The sequence below is a fragment of the Pelmatolapia mariae genome, linkage group LG4 (genome assembly GCF_036321145.2).
Source record: "Pelmatolapia mariae isolate MD_Pm_ZW linkage group LG4, Pm_UMD_F_2, whole genome shotgun sequence".
In the NCBI taxonomy this organism is placed as follows: Eukaryota; Metazoa; Chordata; class Actinopteri; order Cichliformes; family Cichlidae; genus Pelmatolapia; species Pelmatolapia mariae.
The window spans coordinates 21593674-21603831 of NC_086230.1; the positions used below are offsets into that span (position 1 = coordinate 21593674).

The window sequence follows — 10158 nt, forward strand, 5'->3', positions numbered from 1 at the left end:
CTGAACTGCCCGAGCTTGGACTGTGTGGTTGCATACTCATATTAGGTTAATGCTTTAAAGACAGTAATGTCATTGCAGTCCCATGTCTCATTATAATGCACACTGTGAATAAATGTGTGAATAATGTGATTGCCTTTTCTAGATTTGTATAAAAAATGTGAAGAAAAAAGTAAACGAAATGTGTGAAATTAGGAATATTTGATGGCGAGACTTTAAAACAGTTAAGCATTATATCTGAAAACAAACTCGTGTTTTCTTTTGATGAGCGGTAGAAAGGGCTGACGCACAAAAACAGCACTAATTCCAGGTCTTGCTCCAGCTCTGAGAGCTGTAGGGTGACGCATGACGCACTGGAGGTGCGGCAAGCCTTCTCCATAAATTCCCAGCCTGCTCTCCTCTGGCTTCAGACAGAGAACGAGGTTAGAGCCCTCACATCACTGACAGGATTTTTGAACGATCGCTTTGACAGAGCACCATTTGCCAACGGGTGCATCTGCTGCAATCATGATTAAGAAAATGTCACCGCCCGAAAACGAATTCGATATCCCGGCCAAGAATTGCCATCGGATGGTGATTCTGGGCTCCACAAAAGTTGGGAAGACAGCCATAATTTCTCGGTTTCTCAACGAGAGGTTTGATGACCAGTACACGCCTACTATCGAGGACTTTCACAGGAAATTCTACAGTATCAAGGGAGACGTTTACCAGCTGGACATTCTGGACACATCTGGGAACCATCCCTTCCCAGCAATGAGGAGGCTTTCAATCCTTACTGGTGAGTTGAGTTTTGCAGACACGTGAAGCTTTGACCATGCATTTAATTAATTACAGTCAAATATTGTTATTATAATTTTTATTTGATATTCAAACATACCTTCTCTTGTATTTCCAGGTGATGTGTTCATCTTGGTTTTCAGTCTCGATAACCGAGACTCCTTCCAAGAGGTGCAGCGCCTGAAGCGCCAGATATACGAGACCAAGTCCTGCCTGCGAAACAAAACCAAGGAGAACGTGGACGTCCCGCTGGTCATCTGCGGCAACAAATGTGACAAGGACTTTTACCGTGAGGTGCAAGACGACGAGATTGAGCAGCTGGTTGGCGGGGACGAACATTGCGCATACTTTGAAATCTCAGCAAAGAAAAACACCAACGTAGACCAAATGTTTCAGACTCTCTTCACCATGGCCAAGCTGCCAAACGAAATGAGCCCCGACCGACACTGCAAAGTTTCCCTCCAGTACTGCGAGGTTCTCCACAGGAAGTCGTTCAGAAACAAGAAGTGCAAGGACGGGAACGCATATGGAATAGTGGCGCCGTTTGCACGGAGACCAAGCGTGCACAGTGACTTGATGTACATAAAGGAGAAAGCCGTAGGCGGCAGCCAGGCCAAAGAGAAAGGCTGCATCATATGCTGACAGTTCATTTGCCAGTTTGTGAAAGACTTTTCTGTGAGGGTTAGGAGCCGTGGTGGATAGCCAGTTTACCGACAAGGAATATGTAAGCCCATAAACTGACACAGTGGTGCAGCCTAGGCTGAGACTTGTGAACTAGCTCGGCTCATAAATCTCTGTGTAGTGCAGTAGATGCTCTGAAAATGCTGTAAATCTGTCTCTATTTTAACTTTCTAAGAGCAGCATTTGAGGAAAGAAGAAACATGTTTACACTTCACTGTACTTTTTCAACCATGGTGAAACTTGATTGTTCCATTATGATCAAATTTAATGCTAAATGTGTATTTATTGTCTACCCTGACTTTTGCATAAGAAAATAAAACTTGTTACTTTTATAGTCTGCCTTCCCTTTCTTTTTCATTTCAAGCAAATCTCCAAGAAGTTGCATTAAACACAAAGCTTCACACTCTTCCCAGATTTCCGTTTCCCTTAACTGGAAAAATGTTGTCCATCTGTTAAAATGCACAACTTGTTGCATCATCCTGACACGTCATACACATGCAGATTAAAACTGCAAGAAGCCCTGAAGAAGCTCGCCATGGTTCATAGTCTGTCTTATGTATTCCGAATAACCTTAAAGGACGAAGCTTATACAAAATACAATTTATTACAACGTATCAATATCATGGGATTCAAAAAAGTGAAAAATCCCAATTTAATACAAATATCATATAAACAAATTTGCGCTGTGGTAACACAAAAAACAAAGACAAGTTCAAAAACATGTTGCAGTCCGACGCAATTGAAGAAAAGACGGTTATTATTTCAATGTCCATCCGGTGTTCCTGAATCACGCCACCTCCATTTACTTCCTCCATACTGCGTGCATACCAAGTCTTTTAGTCTCACGATGCTTTTGGCACGTCAAACATACACAGACTTTTATATTTCTGCAGCAGCTGGTTCTTGGTGCGAACCTGTTCCCGCAGCGTGGCCAGCTGCTGCTGCTGCTCCAGCGGACTGCTGTCTATCCCCGGCATGTTGTTGATCTGCTCCCGAGCCTCCTGGATCTTTGCCTTTAGTTTACCAAGTTCTTGGAGGACATCCTGGTTGTCTTTGTCCATGCTTTAAGCAAATGGGGGAAAAGAAGAGTTCGTCATCCGTCTGCTTTGTTATTGCAGACACTTAAAGTAACATTTGTAGCTATCGACATTAGCTTCAGCTAACACAGCAAACAAGCATAGCAACTCCACAAAGCGACTGAGACAAGCAAGTGTTGTCCCGTGCATACAGCACACAATGTGACAACACACGAACCAATAAATACTCTTACCATTTAATAATATCATGAACTAAAGGCAGCAGAGAGCAGTCATCGCTCTCTTTGTCGAGCTTCGCCTGAGCTGTCGCCATCTCTCCCCAGTTTCCCGACGCAGATTGTTTACGTCAGCCACAAAGCTGATGACATCACTACATTCGAATTGTAAAAAACTAATAGAAATATTTATTTCTGTTCATTCGACCTTTTCGAGATATAATGCTATACTTTGTAATTGCGTGGATACGCACTGTGTGCTGTACGTATTTTCTTCAATTACCTGGAGCAGGGGTGTAAAACAGACTGGCAAAGACTGCAGTCCGGCCCACTGGATGCTATGAAAAGTGTGAAAGAGTGCACAATTTTTTTGACTTTTAAATGTATTTTTAAAACTTTTGCATGCCCCCCCTCCCATCCCCACCAGAATAAATAAATAGTGAGTGGTAATTCATAATTAGATAATTACAGGACAGTCTGGGCAACTTTCTCTGTAATTTTACACATTTATTTCTTATAATTTAAGCCCAAACAATTCTGCTGATACATTTCTTTCATTTACTACAGCAGCATTTCTTTATCATGTGGAAAAACTGTTGAAGTCGCTCTTCTTTTTCTAATATTAAGATACCGCTGTGATTAAATGTGCAGTTAAAATTTAATTCACTGGCAGAAAGGCTCAACCCACTTAAGATAAAAGTGGGCTGTATGTGGGCCACAATGTCAAATAAGTTTTACATTCTTGACCTGCAGTAAAGTTCATAAACAAACAGACACACATACATTATTTACAGAATGTATTTTTGTGTTTTTGCTATACAAGTCCAGGTTGAGTGTAAAAACTCATGAAAATAAAGTAAAAAATAAATAAGTCTAACAAAACAAAAAAGAAGAAAAAGAGCAATGAATGAATGAATGGACATGCAGACTACACAGGTAAAGTGAATCACACTGAAAGGCAAAATAGAGGAGATTAGCTTTTCATTCATTGCTAAAATGTTTGAAATAAATAAAAAATAAAAAGGCACAATTAAAATTATGTAATTCCTTTTGCTGACTTAGGTTCTCTTTTGAGCACCCAATGAACTATGAAAACGCAAAAGGGAATCATGACCTTAAGCGATATAGGCTGAAAAATGCTGAGGGAGAAATGATGTCAACATCATTTACTTTAAAGTGTCGTCATTGAATTCATTACACAGCATCAAGGAAACAAAGGTGCTGTCTTGTCATCTTGAGTCTAAGGTGTTAAAGTGGTGGTTAGCCTAAAGCTAACTGTATTTTAAGAGAAACCAATGAAACCTATTTTTTTCCTACTGTTTATGCTAAAAACTTTCCCCAGGTGTTTTTTATTTTGAATGAAACCCACGGCAGCACACATTGGCCCTTAAATAAGCCCCAGATAATCCATTAATACACCGAGCAAACAAAGCTGACCTGCAATGAGTGGGAAAATTTGCTTCACATCCCAATACCTAGCAACCTGAAACATCTATATCGGCAGTAAATGCAATCTACTATCCCTACGAGTGTGACACATGTCATGCATGTTGAGTGAAGCATAGCAACCCATATAAACTTTGACATGCACAAATATAATCTAATGGACTACAATGTATCCGACTATATTTATATATTATATTCAACTTATAGAGATTAATGCAGAATAGTGGCATACGATAAACCTAGAAAACAGGATGGAATCAATACCTTTTTTAAATGAATTCTCAGGAACAAATCACAGTATTGTCATGACTGTGCAAATATAAAACTAATCTGTCTTGTCCTCCCTTCCATTGACCCATATTCCTGGGAGATCAGTCACCAGCAGGTCTCTGTGTTGGTCATTAGCCTCATTGGCTAAATGTGAAGTTAAATCCTAATAAAGATGATTTTAAATATTCATTGGCTGTGTCACAGAGGTGGTCTCATTGCTGCGGTGACTAATGAGAATGCTTCCTTATAGTGTTTACTAGGTGTGGGTAATGAGTGTGCCAGGCATGGGAAGAGGAAGGGAGCAGCTGCTGAAATTAAGCTTTGATGAAAACAAATAGCCATGAAAAAATATAGGTCAGCAGGAAACATTTTCTCTCATACCTCACACTGTGTGGCATCATTGAAGATCCTACCAGAAGCTCAGTCCTCACACTAATTTCCAGTATGACAGAGTGTAACATATTACTCAAACTTACATGAGTTAGTGCAGGTGACCTAGATTGAGTTTGTTGGGCATTATGTTCCCTAAGTGTTTTACCATTTGGGTCATAGGGAAAGCTCTGACACCTCATATTAATACATTTTAAATTAGTTGTTCCATATATACAGTGACTCCAGAGCATGATAATTAACACATCTACTTACACTTGCTGTGATAACGCAGCATGTTTAAGATTGCTGGTTTGTTTCCAGTCGTAGCCTGATATCCACTTTGGGGAAGGACATCTAGCATAAAACTGCAAAATCAAATACCTGTTGTCAACACCTTGTGATGCAACTGAAAGTAGAAAAATGTTGATAGATTTAAGGAAAATCCATGTTAATTTTTTTTTTAATTGCTACTGTAATCCATCCACTCTAATCAGTTTTCTTCTATTTATCCAGTTTAAGGCTGGAGCCTATCCAAGCTGCCAAAAGGTAAACTGTGGAGTACTCCCTGAATAGGTCACACTCTACTGCAGGGCTAACAGACAGAACGATAACCAATGTGGCAAATTTAAAATCACCATTAATGTAACCCCATGGACTGTGGGATCAGGCCAGAAAACCCATGCTGACGCAGGGAAAATGTGCAAACTGCACACAGAAAGGCCCCAGCCAGCCAGTGGATTCAAATCCAGGACTTACTTGCTGCCAACAGCACATACTAGTCAACAGTGCTGGGGCGTGCTGCTTATGCTTATGTAATATTTAGTGAAAATGTCAGTGGCTCTACTTTCAAGTAAAGTGACTAAATGCCTGCAGAGGTAGTGAGGTTTTAGAAAACATCACAGGTAGCAGTGAAGGAATGATGATTTGTAGATGCAGTCACATATGTTCTGTGAGCTCTAAACATCACTTTCATCTCATAAATTTATTCACACTTGCATGATCTTTCATAGTTCTCAAAGATCACAGTTGTCACATCTAGTTCCTCTCAACAGCAATAGGTGGAGGAAGGGAGAAGTCAATTTTCAGATGTGATGTAGGCTGAGGTTGATATTTAAAATTGTGAAATATACAGTGTATATCCTTCCCAGTAATGTTTATTAAAATGGAGTATGCATTTACATGTTTATGGTTAGCTATTCAATAGAAAAAACTCTTCCTAGTAGTTCTTCTGTTTTGTTTTCCGTTTGGTTGTTTGCTTTTATTTTTTCTTATTTTTTTTACACAAAGCTCCTATTTTCCTATTAATTTCTTGAGAAGTATATATTTCACCATACTTCATAACAAACTGTGATTTATTCATTTTCTAGCTCTGAACATAGATTTCTATGTAGGAACTTTAGCAGTAAAAGACCACTTTACCCTGGAAAATATCTCGTGTGGAGCCCAGACTAAACTTGTGATTTATAGCTAACAAGGGAATTATAGATATCTTTTAAGCCTGGGTGACTTTAGGACACTTTCAGTTGAACCCCTATATAGCAGTCCCCGAGTGGCTTGCCTTTCCCCACTCAGCCTCTGTAATGACGTGAATGGGCAGCTGACAGTTTCCAACAGATGTGTCACCTCCCAGCATCTCTGACAGGATGCAGATGTCCTGTCTGCTAATCTGTGGTCTAATCTTAGCATGCATCTCTATATGAAAGACACAGTCACTGAAGCTGTGCATCATTAAAACAAATCGTTTCCCAGTAAAATGAACTTTTCTTGTATTATTTAGATTTAGGACGAACTGAAAGTTTCATTTGACAAGAGATTTGTTCCCATCATGTGAATCCTGGTTTCATAAAAGTTTCTAGGAAACATGCTTTCACAAAGTGTCTTTATGTGCACCAAAGAGCTAGCCAGTCAGCTGCTGGTCATAATCCAATACAAATTTGCATTTAATTTAATAAACACTACTTCACTGCCATGGATACTTGAGGATATGTGCATGAGGGAAATAGATCAGGGGTCAGGATTCAGTTGTACTAGTCAGTCTCTGTGGCATTTAACATGAAATGCACATTTGCACCATGTCTGTTCTTAGTTATTGGTTTATCCAAAACATGAGAACATAGAATAAGTCGTGCAGCTATTAATTGATTCTGCATTTCATTTTACATTTTACTGTTCAACATCCTGATTATAACCAGAGTAAGTTCATGCTCATCATCTCTTATTTCCAAGAAATTTGAAGCTCAGTTCCACGAAGCTTTGGTGGTTTTTAACAGGCCTCTTTGATTTCCATAATTGAATTACAGATGGAGTCATTGCTGCTGAGGACTCAGGCAAGGTTTGAACAAACAGTATATTTGCTGCCTGTTAAATGAAATAAATTGGGCACTGCAGGAAAAAGGTTTTGACTGTTTTCAAGATAAGAAGGGAATTTGTGCATGTCTGCATTTGAAAGAAAAAAAAGCAAAAGTCCAAATGACAGATACTGGTAAGATTGATAAATGTCGTAAATATGAATAGTACTGTATTGTATTTTCACTTAATTCTACACCCATGGACAACTGAGAAATAATAACAAGAGGAAGTTCTCTTTGCAGATTTTTATACCAGATGCCCTTCCGGATGCAACCCCAAGGGGAATTGTGTCTTCTCCTGGTCTAGAATCAGCCCACTACACTATGGAGCCAATTTTAATAATTACACGTTAATGACCGTAATGTATGTTTGTATGTTTCCTATCTCCTCCTAGATGAACAGACCAATCTTAATGAAACTTTTCATAACATTGTCAAACATTGTGAGTGCCAAGGTCTACATGACATTTACAAATCTTTTAAGTAAATCTCATAGTTGTATATATTTGTACATTTTACAGTTCAGTTGAATAAAATCTCAGAATAGAATGGTGTGTGGCAATATATGCATGTATCACAGCATCATACTCTAATAATGCATTTGCATATGTTTGTTAATGTTAGAGTACTCTAAAAGTTGGCTAGCAATGATAATCATTAAAATAATAACAGTTGTTATTATAACACCATCATAAAGAATTAATCTTTTTCTTTGTGCATTATTTAATAATTAATAATACAAAATAATACTGTTTGTGAAAGGTGACAAGATCTCTTGCAGTGTAAATTAACACTAACCTGACTCCAAGGAAAAAAAATACTGACGTACGAACATGCTACTTTCTTGCTAGCAGGAGCTTGTTTGTAAAATATCCACCAATGTGCCCGAGGCCTGTCTCAGTATTGGACAGTAACATATTTTTCTCCGTTTGGTTGAGGATAAACAGCATCATCTGAACTGTTATGTCTTCAAGACAGCAGGTTACTGAAACTTAAAACAGGCATGCTGTGTCAGGTTCACTGCTGCATACTGAAAAGCTACTATTCGTGATTGAAAAGGACAGTCTCAGGCCCAATGGTGTTCACCTTAATATTATGTATTTCTTTTAACTAATAAATGATTAATAACATGCATTCAGAAAACATTCACGTTTCAGCAAATGTCTTCAGGGAAATAGGTGCAATTTCAAGAAGAGTTCATATTTTATTTTTTTCTACATTCAGAGAGTCCACTATCATGACGTGCCCACAACTTAAAGCTCACAAAAGCATCATAAACCTTTCAGTGTAGATTTTTTGGAACCATACAGTACCATTTTATTCATGCAAAACAATTCCACTACTGTGGAATGGCCACTACTGGAATAGCAGTGCATTTTACTGAAAAACTGGAATTAAAACGATTCCTCAGCAAATCCCAAATAGTGTAATACAGTCTTTGGAAGGTGCGGATGTTTGGTGTCAAGCAAAACATCTGGTGGGTAATATTGCTGATACAACGCCTTTTCCTTTTCTGTGTGCTTATGATCAGACTTCAAAGTCTGTTTTAATTTAATGATACTGGAAAAGAAAGAGATGTTATAAGTAATAGGGGATGCAGAGCAATGACAAGCTTGAGGCTTGCACAGACTTCTCCAAAATGGGCTGTATTAAAAAGAAGAGATATTAAATGTGGGAATGAATTCATAGATAGAAATCAGTATATAAAATCCAGAATTGTGGGCTTCGTTGTGCAAAATTGGCTAACACTGCCCCCAAGTGAAAAATGTAAGAAAGTAACACTTTGTGAATCAAAACAAACAAAAAATAGTTTCTGTTCTTTTTTCAACCCTCTCATGAATCTTAAAAACTAAATCACGAAAATAAATCATGCAACCCAGACCCAGGCTGTCTGAACTCAGCCTTGGGTTCATAATGTATAAAGGTAGTAATTAGTGTGATGGAGTAGGGCTGTACTGAGACCAACTGCTTGATCTTGGTTGCCGTCATCTCAGGTGCAGATACACTCATTTACAACTTTCTCCACCACCTTTCCTAAATACAGCACGAGTACGAGAAGATTATAAGTCACTATCCACTAAGCCACCTGCCTAATGTTGTGATTATTAGGTATTACCAACGCTTAAGAAGGTCCTCTGTTGCCTTTGGTGATCGTGGGTGACCAGGATGCTGGCAACAAGACCACTGGATCCTGTTGGCTGGCTTCCATACAAAGCTTCTAAAAAGTCTTAGGTCTTTGCCACTGGAGTTTGTCAAGGCTTTAAATGCTGACATACAGTGTACCATATAGTTATATTTAAAGATTAGCATTGCATTTTTGAGCCCTCAGCCAGGGGTAATTATTCCCTAACTGTCTTACTTTCATGTCAGTCATCTCGGCATAAACATTTTCAAATTTCCTTGCATCCTTTATGCCCATGCACAATTTATCCACTAGGTGGTAGGCTTCAATTGTTTAATTTAAAGGGGTTACACGTTTAATAGTTAGGACTATACCTTCAAATATGTGCTGGAGATTTTTGCACATGTTCAAATAAACAAAAATCCAGTTTACACTATTGCTATTATATCACACACTCAACTGCAATGCAATCATAAACTGAAACTTTTACATGAATAAAGAGTGACTATGTAAGAAAGAGGCATCGCTTCAATAGAACATCCTCTAACCGAGGCGGACATGATACAGGACAGCAACAAATAGGTTGTTCTTTTTTAATATTGCTTATTTCAGAAGCAACAAACCCTTCCACTCATGGATGTAGTGTGAACCATTCAGAATAACGTTCTTGTAAAATTGGGTTCGGTTATATATTCCACGTTATCCGGGGCAGGAGGCGTTTGTCTCGAGCCTGTGCCATCGACGAAGTCAATGGTTACGGGACACTCTAGGCTATAAAACAAGCACACCATTCGAGTTCCAACACGAACGTAGTGACGTAATTTTTTTGTGGCAAATCATAGCGCAGGCTGGGCGGGCATTGTGAAGCTGTAGTTGAGTGTTAGCAGGCTAAC

At 38.8% G+C, this 10158-nt stretch overlaps 2 protein-coding genes across 3 annotated transcripts; one reads left to right on the forward strand and one right to left on the reverse strand.

The window, feature by feature from the left end:
- Window positions 1-421: 421 nt before the first annotated feature.
- On the forward strand, window positions 422-1684 carry LOC134625428 (dexamethasone-induced Ras-related protein 1-like). Of its 2 annotated transcripts, none has more exons than XM_063470648.1 (2): window positions 422-775; window positions 893-1684. In XM_063470648.1, exons 1-2 carry the CDS (start codon window positions 505-507, stop codon window positions 1414-1416), a joined length of 795 nt encoding a protein of 264 aa, XP_063326718.1. In that variant the 5' UTR covers window positions 422-504; the 3' UTR covers window positions 1417-1684. The 2 variants fall into 2 exon arrangements, with proteins under 2 accessions (XP_063326718.1, XP_063326719.1); XM_063470649.1 differs by having other exon boundaries at window positions 967-1150.
- Window positions 1685-2105: 421 nt separating this feature from the next.
- On the reverse strand, window positions 2106-2818 carry med9 (mediator complex subunit 9). Its single transcript, XM_063470650.1, has 2 exons — window positions 2726-2818; window positions 2106-2517 (listed from the first exon to the last, which is right to left on the reverse strand). Exons 1-2 carry the CDS (start codon window positions 2803-2805, stop codon window positions 2298-2300), a joined length of 300 nt encoding a protein of 99 aa, XP_063326720.1. The 5' UTR covers window positions 2806-2818; the 3' UTR covers window positions 2106-2297.
- Window positions 2819-10158: the final 7340 nt, after the last annotated feature.